Here is an 18,362-nt window from a genome sequence, read left to right as displayed (position 1 = left end):
TCTGGCACAACCAAGGGATCCTCAGAATAGTCTGTAACTTTCATCCTTTCACTGAGTTCACTTCCCAGCTCATCATCAGTTTCATCATTTTGGCATTCCTTCCAAAAATCATGAAGACTCCTTTGCCTGCTTCGCTGGGTAAGAACAATGCCTTTTCCATCAAGCAATTTAATCTCATCCTCCCAAACACGATATCCATGACCCTATATAACAATCATCAGTTCAATGATACATTTTCAAGATAACCCAAAAGGATACTTACCATATACGTCAAGCAGCTTATAGGCACCAAACATCCAATATCATCCCTCTTCTGATACAAAACATAAATTTTTCCCCAAAAACCCAATACACACACATACACAAAAAAGAACCATAACATCAATAAGAAAATAAAGATGCAAACTTGCAAGTGTTAGAAGCGTACACAATGCCCCTCGCCGCTGTTCACGGCCGTCCCAAATCAAGCAAGGCCTTCGCCGCCGACCTCGCCTCCTTCATCTGGAGCGGCTACAATGTCTTCCTCGCTCCCTCCCTCCGAATACCTGTTCCGTTCGAGAATTCCTCACCGTCCAGTTCATCCACATCCACATCCACAACGATTTCGATAGCATGGGTAGCTCCACATCCACATCCAGCCTCGATTGGAAATTGATCAAGAAGAGCTTTAGGCTTGGAACGAGTGGTCAGGGTCAACGTCGATGAAGAGGGTGTCGTCAGAGACGGTGACGACAGGGGAGGCGGCGTCCTCAACGGAGAGAGGGTTCGCTTCGGTACCGGTGAGGTCGTCAATGTCGAGGCGCGAGGGTTCCGCGTTCATGGAGACCAGGTGGTCACGGTTTCGACTTTGCAGGATTGGAGTTGGCGTTAAGGTGGCTGGTGCTCCGATGATGGATTAGGGGAAATGTTAGGGTTTTTGGAGGTGGAAGATGATGATGTGTTAATAAGGGTAATAACGTGGTTCAGTTGAATGTTTAATAAATAAAATAAAATTCCACATCAACGGGCTATGTCACTATAAATTAACGTCGTTGAGTCCAATTTAACGGTAGGGATCCAATTGTTGCAATTTTCACAAAATTAGGACCCAATTGAGAAATCAAAAAAGAACCGGACAAAATTGAGATTCTCCTCGAAAATAGGGACCTCTTGAATGATTAAACCTTGATAAAATAAAAAAATGTAAAAATAATAAAATGTGAAAATAATAATAAAAAGAAAATTGTCATAGTTGTAATAAATGTTGTCTTACATCAAATAATAAAATACATAAACATTTATAGATTTATAAATTATTCTTAAAAATGTTAACTACAATTTAGGTGAAATATTCTAAATTTTTATCTTTTATTTTTTTTTTCCTTTATATCTTAAACTTTTGTACAATATTCTAAAACTTATATTACATTTTTTATTTTTAAATTTTTTTATATTCTTTAAAAATTTGCATTATACTTGATGCAAATAGGTGCAGTATTGTATTTTATCAAACTGCAGAGAGCGTCAAAGATCCCTACACCTGCGACAAGGAGGAAGATCAGTCCACTCCTCCACCAACAAAAGAAACCGTTAACAACGAACACGTGAGACCAAAGCAACAACGATCACACAACGACAAGACGACGCCGACAAACCACAACTAAGCTACCGCGTTGAACGGACAAAATATTAAAATAATATTACAATTTGCCATTTCATGATCTTAAATAAATTGTAGCCGACCAAATGCATCACTATTCAAAACAAACAACATTACAATATATTCAGATTTTGAATGTGAGCAATCTTTTCCCAATCTTCCCCTCCTTCTGTCTGGCAACGCTGTTCGAGCAAAGGACAATCGCCTATACAAAGATATGAAATTGATCTTGGAAGACCTTCCTCTGGTAAGCATTGGAGGTTAGGGCAGCTAACAAGAGTCAGTCTTCTGAGAGATGAGAGTTGATAAAGACCTTTATAATCTAACTTTTCTAGATTTGGACAATCACATATTGTTAAAGAAGTAAGAGAGAGTGGAAGCAAGCCTTCACCAGGAAAACATTCTGCATCCATTCCTTCAATCCACAAGCTTTCCAAAGAAGAACGGTCTCCGAAAGCTCCTTTCAGTGAGCAAACAAGTCTAGAACAATTACTCAGTCTCATGTCATTTAGATTTGATGGCAAACCTCCATCAGGAAACGACACAAGTCTCGGACAATCTTCTATCCATAGTGATTTGAGAGACAACATATGCATGATTCCAGATAATGATTCAAATTTAGGACATTTTTTGATTGTCAGATCCTGGAGATGATAATGAGCGTGATCCTGTAAAACCTTCTGTAGATTACCAAACCCTCTAAGATTAAGGGTCCTGAGTATTGGAAAGAAATCTAGTGAAATGGTCCTTACAAAGACACAGTCATCACTCATGGACTCCAGGGATGAAGAAATGTCCAAGTGCTCAAGAGTGTTAGATCCAACCATTTCCAGCAAGGATGCTTCCGTGTTGTGCCCACCCATTACGAGCCTTTTCATGGCCGAATCCAATTGTAGCTTTCCACAGTTACGTAGTTCTAAATCTAGAGCCCTTGGAGCGAAAGCCTCAAGTTGTTCGCAGTTTGTAATGTGTAGTGTTTCCAAAGGAACAAGTTGCTCTGGCAATTGTCCTTTTAGTTTGGGACAAAAGCTTATAGAAAGATGTTGTAGACATGGATAAGCACCTGTCACAACTTTACATTCCCATTTTTCCCATTGTCTCATATCGGAGAAATACAATGTTTCAAGAGATTTAAACGAAGAAGAGTTCTTCCCATGAAAATCAGCATCAACATTCACTATCTGATCAAACCCTGAAATCACCAGCTTCTTGAGGAATGGCAAAAGACCAAGCGGAGGTAAACTTTGGCAAGATTTACATTTGTCCAACTCTAACGACACCATATTCCAAATTGAAGTTTGTTGCAACCAGTTTGGAAATTTATTCTCACCATGGTTAAAGATTGACAACTCCTTTAAGGTTTTGGAAGGTTGCAGATTCTCAAGTACGTCCTCTGCTTTTTTTGAATCAATAGAGTTCCCAGTCCTCTCCCATCCCAATGTCAGACTCTCAATGTGTGTTTTATTCTTCAAATCAGCTTCGAATGCATCCTGAGGATTCTCAATGTCATGCAGTTCCCCAATTGATAAGTCTTCGTAAAGGTTGTTGAGCTTTCCTAGCCGTTGAATACCCGACTCCATGATAAGGTCAACATTAAAGTTACTCATTATTACTTTAAGATTTTTTAGCTTTTCCAAACCTGGTGGCACTTTTCTCACTTTAGTGAACCTAAATTCAAGGCGACACAAATTAGTGAGTAAATGCAAATTTATGGGCAACTCCTCCAAATATGTACAATAGTTCAACTCCAGTATTTGCAAGTGGGATAGTGAACATATATTTTCAGGTAGTTTTCTTATTGCAGTATCAGAGAGGTCTAAGGAACGAAGAAGCTTGAGATTGCCAACAGAGTCGGGTAATGATTCAAACTTAGGGCACCCTTTGATTGTCAGATTCTCCAAATTTGATGGCAAACCTCCGTAAGGGATCGACTTAAATCTTGGACAGTCTTCTATCCATAGCGATGTAAGAGACAACACACGCATGTTTCCAGACAACGATTCAAATTTAGGACATCTTGTGATTGTCAGATCCAGTAGATGATCATGATGAGCTTGATCTTGTGAAATCATCTCTAGATTACGTAACCAAGAGAGAACAAGTCTCTTGACTGTTGGGAAGGAGTCTAGTGGAAAGGTCGTTAGAGGGATAGAGCCATCACTGATTACCTCTACAATTTCCAAATCATCAAGAGTGTGGGACCCATCACTTTCAGAGAAAAATGCTGTCATGTGGTGCCCGTCCATTCTAGGCCATTCCATTGGAGCCCAATCCAATTGCAACTTTCCACAGTGACGTAGGTCTAATTCTAGAGTCCTGGGAGGGAAAGCTTCAAGTTGTTGGCAACGTGTAATTTTTAGTGTTTTCAAAGGAACAAGTAGCTCTGGCAGCTGTCCTTTCAGTTTCGGACATTTCTTCAGAGAAAGAATTTGAAGATTTGGAAAAGCACCTGTCACAGCTTGGCATTCCCATTTTTCCCATTGCTTCATATCGGAGAACTCCAACTTTTTAAGGGATTGAAATGAAGAAGAGTTGTTTCCATGAAAATAAGCATCAATGCTCACGGTCTCATCAAACCCTGAAATATACAGGCTCTTCAGAAATGGCAAAAGACCAAGCGGAGGTAAATGTTGGCAAGATTTACAATTGAGCAACACTAAGGACACCAGGTTTGGTAACGAATCTTCTAGTAACCAGTTTGGAAATTTACTCCCACCATAGTTTAAGATTGACAACTCCTTTAAGTTTTTGGAAGGTTGCAGATTCTCAATTACGTCTTCTTCTTTTTTTGAATCAATAGAGTTCCCAGTCCTCTCCAATGCCAATGTCAGCCTCACAAGGTGTGTTTTATTCTTCAAATCGACTTCTAATGCATCCTCAGGATTCTTAATGCACTGCAGTCCCCAAATTTCTAGGTGTTCAGAAAGGTTATTAAGCTTTCCTAGCCGTTGAATACCCGACTCCATGCTATGGTCAACATAAAAGACATTCATCATTACTACAAGATTCTTTAATTTTTCCAAACCTGGTGGCACTTTTCTCACTTTAGTGAACCTAAATTCAAGGCTACACAAATTAGTAAGTAAATGCAAATTTATGGGCAACTCTTCCAAATATGTACAATAGTTCAACTCCAGTATTTGCAAGTGGGATAGTGAACATATTTTTTCAGGTAGTTTTCTTATTGCAGTATGAGAGAGGTCTAAGGAACGAAGAAGTTTAAGATTGCCGACAGAATCAGGTAACTCTAAAAGGTTAGAACAATGAGAGAGCGATAAAATACGCAAGAACATGAACTCGGAGAACAATTCATGTATCGACATACTGCAAAACCAATGAAAGTAATCCAGTTTCCTATCTGGTGTTGGTAGAAATGTACGCAAGCTTTCCGTTTTGCATAAAGTTCCAAATTCATGAAAGCGTCCAAAGTTAGGAAGTTCAAATAAAAAATGCCGAGTTACTTTTTGTATATTATTTGTTTGACTATCTTTGCACCTGAAAAATATGTCTCCGGCGATGTATCTTGCCAAATCATTTAGAAGGTCATGCATGACAAATAGTTCTTTCCCATTACCTGAGGGTTGAAAGAAGGACCTTGATAATAGATCATTGAAGTATTGTTGGCAAGTTTCATCCGGAGTCTTACTATGCTGTTGAAAGTTTTCAGTCATCCACAACTGAGTCAACTCTTCCTTCTTAAACTCATAATCCTTGCGGAACAAGGCACAATAAGCAAAGCAGGTCTTCAAATGGGAAGGCAGGTGGACATAGCTCAATGCTAAAGCGGGAACAATATCACAACGATCTTTTGGAATTTCCCATATCTCGTTTTGGAACACAGTGTCCCATTCTGAAACAGATGATTTGTTGTATAATAGACTTCCTATTGCTTTCAAGGCAAGAGGTAGTCCTTTACATTTTTTAACAATCTTCTTGCCAATCTCTCTGCATTCTGGATTTGGTTGAGTATCATCACGAAATGCATGTTTAGCAAACAACTCCCAGCTATCATCTTCCTGCAATTGCTTTAGAAAGCGTTCTTCTGAAAACATGGTAGAAGCAACTTCCTTACTACGGGTAGTCACAACAATTCTACTTCCTTGGGCTCCGAGAAGAAGGGGTTTTTGCACCTCTTTCCAATTAGATAGGGTTTCGTTCCAAACATCATCCAAAACAACAAGAAATTTTTTGCCCGTCAATTTTTCTTTCAATCTTCTGTGAACCATATCTGTATCTGAACTATGATCAGGTGATCTAGTAACATCCTCAAGAATTTTTCTTGATACTTTGAAAACATCAGATTCAACTGAAACACAAACCCAGGCTCTGACATCAAATTTAGCCTCATCCACCCTTGGATCATTGAATACATGTTGGGCAAGAGTGGTCTTACCCACCCCTCCCATTCCCACTATAGAAAGTATAGATAGGTTGTCGGGAATGTCAGATGTGAGCCAGTTAAAGACAAATTCTTTGTCATCATCTCTGCCATAGATAACACTATCGTTTGGCAAATATGTTGATGTTAGTTTACTGCCCGATCTTGATCCCTCCCCAAAATCATGACCTCTTTCCAAACCTAGAAGATGACTTTGTGTTGCAAGATCTTCTAGGTCTTCAATGAGTTTTTCCATCCTTGATTCAAATTTATTTTCAAAGAAACTGATAAAAGAAGTGAGGGGATTCCCAACCTCTTTAGCATCATGGTCTATTTCCTCCAGGAGATCCTCTGCATCATACACGGCATCTTTGGCTGCGAGAAGCCAATCTCTCACACATGGATCTGTGAACTGTTTCTGTTCTGCATCATCAGCCACAACATCAACGGCTAGGAGCTTCACCTTCAAGTTGCTTAACTGCTTCTTGTGGCTTTTATTTCCACGAAATATGTCTACAAAACGAGAAGCCAAATTGTCAATAGTCCTCTCAACAAAGGTGGACACTAGAGCACCGGCAATTTTTTCGGCAGCCATGGTAGAAAGTGGATTTGTGGAATTGAAATGAGTGATCTGAATGAATGAGTAAATAGAAAGTCAATGACAATCCAATGAATAATGCAGTGCAGAAGGTCATTTTTTTCGAAGACCATAATAGTCAACCAAAAAATTTAAAGTCTTCCTATCAACACAAACTTACAGCTGTTTTCCATCAATGATTAAGTGGCCGTGATTTTGTTTCCATCATTTCTATTAAATTGTGTTTCAATTTTCAACTCGTTTAATTTTCAAAAAAATAGATAATGTGCAGAAGTTTATATTCCAGGTTTTTTACTACAATTTGAGAGATTTATTGAAAGTTCAATCTTTGTATTATGTAGCTCATACTCGTTGCATTATGTAATCTCAAACAAAGATAACATTTCATATAATTTTCAATATATATCCTCGGTTAAACACAATGATCACACGGCTGAACACAAGAATATCTTTAGAGATATTGATGACTTTGTTGAGTTAAAGTTGTTGGATGACTGGTAACCCGGTAAGTCAAAATCAGAGGCCCTCGTGTTGAAGAACAATAAAGTTACGTGCTATCAAAATGTCTTAAATTGTTAGAGATTTAAGTGTAAATTTAAGTTTTCGATTGAATAAAAAAGAAAAAAATTAAACAATATATAAAATAGAAAGACTCATACTTACTAATTTTAAATAATTGATAAGTTAAAATATCTATTAAAAATTAACTTTAATTTGTTATAACTTAAAAATTAAAACTACAGCTTGTGTAAAATTAAAAAAAAAAAAAAAGTTCATTGAAAAAAGAAAAGTAAAACATAAAAAGAAGAGAAGATAATAGAAATCATGCTCCAAAGGAAAACAATATAGACGGTAAACATGAAATTGCAAATCAAGTTCTTTCAACCATGTTAAACCGGGTCCTGTAACTATGTATAAATTAGCTGTGTTATCACATAACAAAAAGGATAAACTAGAAAGGTGGAAAACTATTTTCTTCAGTGGGGGGTCAATTTAAACTAGAAATGCACATATTTTAACTGGAATATTGAAATGCTCATATTTCTCCAATCGGTAAGAACTATTTCACAATTGACAAATCCAACCATAGTTTAACAGATAATAATTAAATATTATATTATAATGTTATATAAAACAACATTTAATCAAAGACAAATTATTAGATATTTCATAACATTAAGAATTAGAGGTACAAAGAGAAAACGAGAATGAATTCAATTCGAAAGATGTTTTCTAACATGTTTAACCAAATATTCTGTATTTAACGGGTGCATAATAAGTGTTCACAAATGTATGATGAATATTTATTAGTTGTGGGGAACACTCCACAACGTTATTGGTTGATGAGTAGTGATGAAGGAAAGAGATGTTCACCTACTCAATTTCAAAGCTCCTTACTAGGGTGGGTAAAATTAATATGACAAAACATATTATACTAAAAATACTAAATTATTTATAATAAAAATTGAAATGAACTATTTTATAGTTCACTTTTAAAAAAATTAGAACATCTAAAAGTGTACTATAGTGAATTGTTCATATTAACGAAACACATTACATTCACATTGACGAAAAATCAAAACATGTTGAGTAAGATTGAAGGTTGAAACGGGTTGGTTCGAAAAATCATTACTACGCATTTCATTTCATTGATGAGTCCTTCACCCAACCCAAGCTGCACTTCAAATCACTCATTCATTTCCATTCTACTGGTAATATGTAAACTAGACAATGACAAACACAACAACTGAAATAAATGTATTCGGAAAATCTAAAATTATTTCCACCTTAAAGAATTAACATAATAGTTAAAACAAAATATAAATAAACACTTTTTTAAATATACATTATGTGAAGTATTGATTAATAATACACATTAAGTTATTCTTTGTTTCCTATACCATACACAATATACCTCAATTTGTTTTATAGTCCCTACATAATACCTTATTTTAATTATGTGTATTATTAAAAAATTGTTGCCATAATTTATTATAAAAAAATTGTAAAAGATAAAATGCAATATTAAAATCAGACTTTTGGATAATTACAGGAAAGGTGTTAGTATCTTACCCTGCCTATCTAAATACAATAAAATAGATGTGAATTTTAAAATATTTAATTTCTTTCAAAAATAAAAATAAAAACTAGAAAAAAAAATCACAAAAACATAATTTTTATTTTTAGAGCCGACAAGATGTACCTCAGTCTTAAGTATTTTTATTCACTATGTATTTCGGTAGGGTTTGGAGGTCCCTTACTCAAAACACTCTATTATGTCTTTAAAACCGGATGGACTTTAAAGGTTGGACTGACCTTGAAGACTAGGCGGGCTTGAAGACTGAGCGAATCTTGAAGACCGGTTGGGCCTAAGCACTCCTGATTGTATTGAAGATCGGTCGGACAAACGTTGCACAAGGTTGAAGACCAGATGAACATTGCCCAAGGCACTCCAGATTGAAGACCGAACGAGCTACCTAATAGTCCTCCAGTTGGCACGTAGGCCGGACGGGCTCCCAAGTGGTTGTCCTTCCTCCTCCTTGTCCAAGTCGTGTGGGTGAGAACCTATCAAAGTTACTCTGACGCTCAAGTTAGTAATGTAAGCGAGTGGTTGGGAGAGCAAGTAATGCATGTATATTGTGTATTGTGGTCGTAAAGTCATACCTGAGACCTTTATTTATACTAGTTTGTGATGGGCTTTTACCTTTCGTTTGCCTAATGACTCCCCAATCACACCTTAATCTGCATTAAGGGCTTAATGAGTCATTATTAGTGGGCATGGCCTAGGTGGATGACCATGGGAGGACGTCTTGGGAGGACAGTGGACGAACTGGGCGGTCGGATTGGATGGTTGGTCGGCCTGGTGGTTGGTCAACCTAGATGGTCAGCCTGGTGGTTGGTCGACCTAGGAAGGGTCGTTCGACCTGGATGGTCTAGGATGGATGGTCAACCTGAATGGTCAGCTTGAGAAGAGTCGTTTGGTATACGACGTTGAGAGGACCATGCGGTATGTCGGCCTTAGGAGAGTCGGCCTTGGGAGAGCCGTTCGTTTCACGGGGCTTGGAGGACCATCCGGTACATTAAGTCGCCCAAGCCCGAGCATGATTTTATTATGCAAAGGGGTTTTGTTCATGACCTTCCTGATGCGGATGGGATCTCCTGTTGGCTCTTTTATGTCTTCTTTGTTTTTTTATCACGATGGGTGTTTGGAAGAACGGGTCTTGCCTTTGTCGGCTGAGCTGAATACACTACTGATCATTTAATTAGACCGGCTGAAATTCCTTTGTTGAAAATCCACAATCGCCGACCTTCGGTGATGCCGGGTGGGATTCCCTTGAAGCCGAATAGTTGTGAGGCTGAATGCTTGAATGCTTGATGTCAAATTTGACAAAGTACTTGTGAGACCATGGACGTTCGAGCAATTAGGGACGAACGATTAGGGCCTTGGGAGGCCGAAAAGCTGAGGCCAAGTTTAGGCTGAATGATTGAGGGCAGGTGGCCGAGAGCGCATGGCCGGGGCCGGATGGTTGAATGCTTGAAGTCAAATTTCATAAGGAGATTTATTTTGAAGAAAAGGTGTTGACAATCTATTAATAATATGAATAACAAGTTTTGTAGCATATGACCAAAACTTGTTTGGAACTTTGGATTGGAAAAGAAGAGATTGACAAACATTAAGAATGTGTTGATGTTTCCTTTCAACACTGTCGTTTTGTTGGGGAGTAGCAACACAAGTAGTTTCATGAAAGATTCCTTTAGTAGTATAAAAATCATTAAGAAGAAATTTTTTTCTATTGTCAGATCTTATTATTTTAAGTTTACAAGAAAATTGGTTTTCAGTTAAAAGAATGAAGTTTTGAAGTAAAGATTTGATGTTAGATTTGTGTTTCAAAAGAAGAATCCATGTGAAACAACTATAGTCATCAACAATGGTAAAAAAATATTTATATCCATCAATGGAAGTAGTAGAAATAGGCCCCAAATATCAACATGAATGAGATGAAAGAAACGTGGAGATTTAGTTTTGCTAGCAGAAAATTGAAGACGTTTTTGTTTAGCAAAAGCACAAGCATCAATAGATTGAAAAGAAATATCATAATATTGAGAAGCTAATGTCCAAAAAATTTTATTTGAAGGATGACCAAGTTTCACGTGCCACAAATTACAAGAATCACTAGAGCTATTATTAAAAACAGAATGAAAGGATTAAATTCTAAAATACTAATGGTATTATTACTAAGGAGATAAAAGAGTCATTGGTATTTTTTTAGCTACTCCAATCATCTGGTAAGTATCTATATGCACAATGAGACAACTATTTTGATGAAAAATAAAGAAACAATTATTGGAATGTAACAGTTTAGAAATAGAAATAAGATGAACAGATAAATTAGGAACAAATAGAGTATTGTGCAAAACCAAATTGTCTAAAGTGACAGTCCCTGAGAATTTAGCAGTAACAAAACTTTAATTTGGTAAATGTATATAAATAGGAGTGATAGGCTATAAAGAATTAAAAAGAAATTTGGAAAAACATATATGACCAGTAGCTCCACTATCTATAATCCAAGAAGAAAAATTGGGTGTAGAAGAAGAACCTAATGATTGTGGAGTGCATTGATTGATGTTGGCCATGATAGGAGTAGAAGGTTGAGATTATTTCAACAAGCCAAGAATAACTTCATTCTGTTTCCGTGAAATGAAACTTGGGTTTTGTCATCAGAGGAGTCATTGGAGGTGTGTGAAACAACATCAGTCAGGTTGGCAGAGGGATTGGAGGGAGCAGAATTTTGTTTGATGGTGGGTTTATAACCTTGGGGAAGGCCATATTTGATCCAACAATTGTTAGAGGTGTGATTTGTTCTTTGACAGTGATCACAGTATTTGGGGAAGGTCATATTTGATCCAGCCTTCCTCAAACTCACAAGTCCTATAGTTAATCATGGCTAAAGTCGAACGCTTAACTCGGACGTGGAGGGCATATGTATTGTACCTAGTAGAGACCGAACGGTCATCCACTTAGCACGTTTGGTCACCACTATGGCTAACCAGGGCAAACAGTTATATTAATGTTGGGCCACAATTGGGCCAACGCTTATTTTATTATTGGGTCAAATGTCCAGTAGCTGATAAAATAATCAAAGATATCTGATTGAAGATCTGATTAAAGATATTGATAGGCGGTTTATGAGCAACCAACCGAATATTAAGGTAAGTTTATTTATATTTTATTGATCCTGTGTCAGTTTAAGGTCAATGAGATGACTTATAAATACAAGGTCAGGGCCAACAGCCAGATAGGTTCTCCTCACACTCCAATAGGGTTGCGAAGTCGTTGATGGTTCGGGGTCTAAGCGAATGGAACCATGCTAAGGCCTCTCCCTTTATTGATAAGGAAAAAACCCTACACCACACATTTTCACTGGGAGAGTAGATGTTCATAGCGTCGACGAAGGACCTCAGGTGGTCCTCCGGATCACCTGATCCATCTTACTTCTCCAGAACTGGGAATGCTCTTTCGGGGATTTGTTCTTCCAAAACTATCGTTGTGAATGGATGAAGCGCCCTCGCCCGAACGGCCGAAATCGGACGATTAGTGGTTCTACGCGAGTCGGCTTCGCTATGATCCTCACCTTGGTGACGGGCATGACCCTCACCTTGGTGACGATTGTGATCAGCTTCTTGATTTGTGTCTTCTTCCGAGTCCTGCTCTATTTCCGGAAATTCCACAATGGGTGGTGTCTCAACGCGTGCGAAAGATTGTTGATTAGCTTGCACCCTTCTAGCCGCATCACACTCGTTTCTAAGAGTTTCAATTTTCGCTTGCATCGCCTCCATCCTTCTTCGCATTTCCTGCATAAACGATGTCGGGTCTTGTGCCATCCCTATGGTCTCGATAGGGTATCTTCAACAATCCTCGTTTCCACGGTGGGTGCCAAAAATTAATTTATCTCTTAATGAGAATCAATGCAAACCTTAACCACTCCACGATGACTGTTACATCATTAATTGTGCGTTTAATGAAATACAAAAATCGTCTTGAGCAAACAACTACCAGAGGTTCTCCACAAATATTATGCCGATGGCTGATAAAAACAAGTGACCCGTATGAGTTTGACCGATCGGTCGGACTCACTCAATGGTAACATGTTACTTAATAAATTAAATATTTTTATTTGAATTTATTGTGTGTTCTGTATAACTTTTAGTATTCATGTCTAAAATTAGTTGAAACATCCATTTTTTAATATAGATGACAGATGAATCACATAGGTTATGATATAAAAAAGAAAAACATATCCATTATTAAAAACAAATTTAAAAATATTTAAATTATAAGTTAAAACGAAACAATATAATATTAAAAGGAAAATACAAATAAATATATTTTTCGAGGAGTTGAATCAAAATTTTGCAATTTATTGGACATTTTATTCACAAAAACAATATTAAAAATAAAAATAAAAGTTAGTAAACAAATTTACAACTATAGCATTTTATATTACGTAATTTAATTGAGCTCTTAAAATTGAAATTGCATATATATATTTGTAATACCATAATTTATTCTAAACCTATTAGTGTATAAAGAGTGGGAGAGGGTTAATAGTTACGATGTTAAAAAAAGAATCATGAGGGAGATGAATTGTAAGAAGTTGTTTGGAGGAGTACCAACGAAAGAGAAAAGTAGTTGATGGATACAAATTCAAAACAAATATAAATCACAAACAGAATTCAAAAGGGTGTATGACCAGATATTTAATATGAGCCATTTTTTCCCAGTCTTCTCCTTTTTGGCAACGTTTTTTTTGTAACATCCCATAAAATACAGTAATAAATCATATATCATAGAAAATCACATATATTAATATATCAATTCAGTTTTTACAACTAAATAAAGAAGTAAAGCACGCCCGTGGCCGAACAGCATTACATAACTATACAAATATTACAGGCGTCCAATAAACATAGATGACCGAACGGTTTACAAAATATAATTACCGAACGGTCAAAGATAAGCAAAAGAAGAGGCTCGCTCTAATACAGTATAATAACGTGACTAAACTAAAAAATTTAATCGAACGCACTACTGTTCGGCCTTCACTTCAACATCCACTAGGTTTGATTCTTCCAAAATTCCATCTTCCAGCGTCTCCTCAAGCAACACCTCACCATCTGCTCACATCCACACGGATGATCATTGCAAGAACAAGGACGGACGTACAAAACAAGACAACACAAGGAAACATGCAGGGTAAGCTTATTGAATTTAATTCAAGTAAAACATATATAATTCATAACACATCAACCATCTCAAATACATTCAATATACAATTCAATTCAACTCTTTAACTCAACCAAATCCTGATATTAGACTGACTGTCCGGACCGTATGAATTCTGTGTAGCTACGACGTTCGTGCACTCAGGTGGTGTAGTAACTGCTCTTCCTCAGCTGCCACCCGAGGTTAGTCCGTTCCGTCCTAAGTACAGTCTAGGACTAGGACCTCCTGCCGTTCCCACACATGACATACTCCCCTCTACATGAGGACGAGCACTCACGGAACATCAAGATGAATCGCCAGCTAAGCTTTGTCCACATTCATACTTTACAAATCCAACTTTCATTCAAGAGTCGTTCCTCCCCGGAACGCTCGTTCAAATTCCACAATCGTCAAATCACTTCATATACTGTTCACTCTTTATAATTTTCCATTTTAATATCATTTTCTTATACTGTTCAAATAACACAAAAAGACGAGCGTTCAGCCCTCTTCATAACGAGGACGAACGTTAAAGCACCAGACCGAGACATCCTTGTTTCAGAAAGAATAAAACCGACACATATTTTAAGACGAACGTCATTATCACTGGAATCAGTTAAATGAACTGACTCTAGGAAGATCCGATCAATACTCAGAATAAGTTAAGTATAAAGGCTCTAGGCCGAATCCAAAAGGATATAAACACCACAAGACAAATAAAGACTTATACCGAGATCAATTCAATTTGAGAGACCGTCTGCCAGTCAATGACCGAACGCGGTAATACGTATTTACTGAAATATTGGACGGACGCTATTTACACCTGGATGGTAATTTAAGACAAGGACGAGCGTTCGGTATCAGACCGAGCGCCACTAATAACAAACGTTTTGGGTCGAGACCTGTAACACCCCTTCTCGGAATGTCACAAAAATTTTATTTTTTTTTTCAAAATAATTTTTTACTTTTAAAGGCACAACATTTAACATTATTACTGAAAAATACATCAAAGTATTAGCGAGTAATTATTAGATTACAAACCGAATATTAAAAGTTGTTTTAAAATTACAAACCATAACAAATTAAAAGTCTGCTTAAAGTACAATACTTCACAACAATTTATTTTCACACTTTAAAATTTCCATGTAATTTTCCCAACACGCTCCTCGTTCTAAACTTCTTCAGCTTCACCTGGAACATCATCTACTCCCGTATAACGATACGCGTTATACGATCATCGTAGTCACACAAGTAGGGTGAGCTAACCATAACCATAAAAATAATAATTTACAGATAAGCGTACCCACTATAAACATCTAATAATATTAATAGCGTATTAATAAGATCGTAACACCTCTGCCGAAAGAACTTAATACCATAATTGTAATTGACTAGGAAATTAATTCATAAGTGAATTCAAGTTTGTTTTTCCTCTTGTACTATATCATGTAAAGCTAGGTAACCAGAACAAGGAAATTTCTTCGGACACGACCCGAAGTTATTAGACCTATTGATTTTGTCCTTCACACGCAGCTAATGGACGCTGGTCCTTCACACGCAGCTATTGGACCTAACTCGGTTCTTGTCCTTCACACGCAGCTATTGGACCTATCTCAGTTCTTGTCCTTCACACGCAGCTATTGGACACTGGTCCTTCACACGCAGCTATTGGACCTAACTCGGTTCTTGTCCTTCACACGCAGCTATTGGACACTGGTCCTTCACACGCAGCTATTGGACCTCGGATAAGAGTCGTCCTCCACACACCGCTTTAGACATATCTTCCCAGTTCTTCAAGGACTTACGAGTAAAAACATTGGTGAGTAACATCCATTCACCAAGCACAATACTCAGCACGAGTTAGAATTTTACGGGCTAGATATCTGTATTTCCCTAAAAAGGGTAAAATGACAGAACTCATATCCACCTATCGCCTTATATAGGCAAAAGGAAATTATCCTTTTAACTACCGAGTTAAAGCATAAAAATATTTTTGGTTATACAAGATAAGACTATAAAATTCTTAAAAGCTATCTAATTAGATCCCACGAAAATAAAGTACATGCCAACTTACATTAAATACAGAAATCACATTCAAGACAAATTGCTGTCAATTCCGGCATTCACTTATTGCTTCACCCGTAACTCTCTCTATAGAACTCCGAACAAGTTGGTTCTTGTTTTGTTGGATTCTAGACTTAAAAACCTTTCATATGAATGCTAACTCGTAATTTTTGGATTTAAGGATCAGCTGCAGTAAAATGTTTAAATTAAACATTTTCGTCACCTTTTTCTGTATTTTCAGCTATAACCTTTTTTTATTGTTTTGTTTATTACTCTCTCCACATAATTCCAAATAATATGGTTCTTTTTGCGTTAGAAAATAGACTCAATAAGCTTTCTTTAGACACTGGAATTAAAATTTTTGGACCACTGTACTAACTGCAGTGAAATTATGAAAATCAGCATTTTCTGAGCTTCCTGGACAGGTGTACATGACTCACGGTGGATTTATAACAAGTTAAGAAAAAATTGAACTTTTGCTCCAATTAAGACAATACAATATGAGAGGGTGCCTTGGTTCCAAATCTGATTTCCAGGACGAAGTTTGAGAAGTGATTATAATTGGACAACTAAGATATGGTCCTATGTTCAAAGATGGTAGGTCCAAAAAAAAAAATTCTGTAGCAATAGTACCTCACGTACTTAGTTTTTCAGAAGTAAGAATTAAAGAATAGTATTTAATTTTCAAAGCTACCAAGCATAGAAAGTATGATCAATATATTATCTTATTATTCAAGTTCGGTGCAACTTTAAACAATGATGTTCTTATGGGTAGTGATGGATAAACAACACAATTTGTTATATCATCCATGTAGAAAAAAAAACAAAAACAAAACAATGGAAACCGAGAATCATGGCCTGAACATAAAATAAGATTTTATCCATCAAAGTAATATGGCTAATAAAGAAAGGAAACGTATAGAGAGGAGGATAAATAGGTTGATGTATATATATATAGGGTTTAAGATATTAGGTGGTAAGCTTATTTAATTATTATTCTACCATAGTTTAGAAATCAATATGCTACTGCCACTATGTTCAGGGTACACATACCAAGAGAATTTAGTACCGTGAGAGATGTTCTATAAGGAAAATATAGCAATTAAACTATTCTAAAATTTTATACTACTATAGACCATTACGGCTGGAATTGGAATTCCAATAGTAAAGAAACTTGCTTCCGACAACAACGAATAAATGAATGGAAAGTCGTGGTATGGTATAAAGGAATAAATTTAAAAACATGTAAGTATGGTAAGTCTGACACAAGAAGCATGGCTCTAAAGAAAAAGAAATATATAACTAGACAAAAGAGAAGACTTACGACAATACCAACATGCACGCCTCATAAAAGTATAATTCACATCCAAATTCTTCATTGTCTCATATACTCATATTAATATATATGAAGCAACAGCCTTCGGTTATTCTCTATTACCAAACTGTTTCATGCTTCCCAACCAAAGTCAGCAAGCGTAACCATAAATTAAAGAAAGACATCGTCTTACAACAATCATATGACTGGAAACACACTTTGTGCAGAACCGTGAATCAACACTTGTTCAACTAGATTTACGATTGTATCATATTTATCAGAGTTGATAACGAGTATATCTTACAGCAAAAAAATTCATGACCAGCTTTCAAGATACGATATGCATCTCTACCGATCAATCAAGATGCAACAGAATGCAATTCAAGGTAATCATACAATTTCTACAATGAATAAAAGAAATGGTTTAGCTCCCCTACCTCTTTCTCCAGCAAGGTTGGTTGGTTCCTTAAGATTTTCAGCCCTTACTTTGTTGATCTAAGTCTCCTTCTCCCTTAGTTTCTCAACTTCTCGGACAACACTCCAATTTCAGATATCTCTCCCGTTCACTCTTTCAGTTCTTGCTATTTTTATTTTCTTTCCTTTTCCTAATGAAATCCTATGATTTATTAACAAACAGACGGTCCCTCCATTTCTAGATAGGAATCATGTTGGTCACTAGAAAAGGCTAATATTGGTTCTTAAGGTCAAACTTTCGTTCAATGTTTCCCACAGAGTCGTTTCATGATGAAAGTTTTGTCTTGATGTGTGCACTTAAGAAGATATTGTGCTATGCTTACACAAAAGGTGACCCCAAGGTAAAGGAAATAGACCATATCCGTGAAGAGTGGAGAAAGCAACAACAATAAAAAAATTATCAGATGAAGTGGGGGAAAAGATTGGTCATGGTTGAAGAAGAAAAGATTCATGCTACTCAATATGGCCCTTAGTATGCACGAAGATAAATTCTTCATGTGACCAATGCATATACATCATAGTTCAAGCTTTTAGAACAACAAAAAAAAATGAAACCAGGTTCACGTATTAAGACAATTATTGCATAAGAAATTTGTTCCACTCTTGAAATAACAAACTTTCATATTTGAA

At 36.6% G+C, this 18,362-nt stretch overlaps 1 protein-coding gene across 1 annotated transcript; it reads right to left on the bottom strand.

Annotated features, from left to right (window-relative positions):
* Window positions 1–1,631: 1,631 nt before the first annotated feature.
* On the bottom strand, window positions 1,632–6,754 carry LOC124829387 (putative disease resistance RPP13-like protein 1). The gene has a single exon (XM_047302885.2). The coding sequence runs from the start codon at window positions 6,610–6,612 to the stop codon at window positions 1,753–1,755; it is 4,860 nt and encodes a 1,619-aa protein (XP_047158841.2). The 5' UTR covers window positions 6,613–6,754; the 3' UTR covers window positions 1,632–1,752.
* Between the last annotated feature and the right edge of the window lie 11,608 nt (window positions 6,755–18,362).

This window comes from Vigna umbellata, chromosome 3, assembly GCF_029865625.1.
Source record: "Vigna umbellata cultivar VRB3 chromosome 3, Vumbellata_1.0, whole genome shotgun sequence".
Taxonomy (NCBI): Eukaryota; Viridiplantae; Streptophyta; class Magnoliopsida; order Fabales; family Fabaceae; genus Vigna; species Vigna umbellata.
The sequence above is the reverse complement of the archived record's forward strand: the minus strand, read 5'-3'. Positions and strand labels throughout refer to the sequence as shown.

Coding starts and splice junctions, on each gene's coding strand:
- LOC124829387 (XM_047302885.2), bottom strand. CDS start 6,612: ATGGCTGCCGAAAAAATTGCCGGTGCTCTAGTGTCCACCTTTGTTGAG.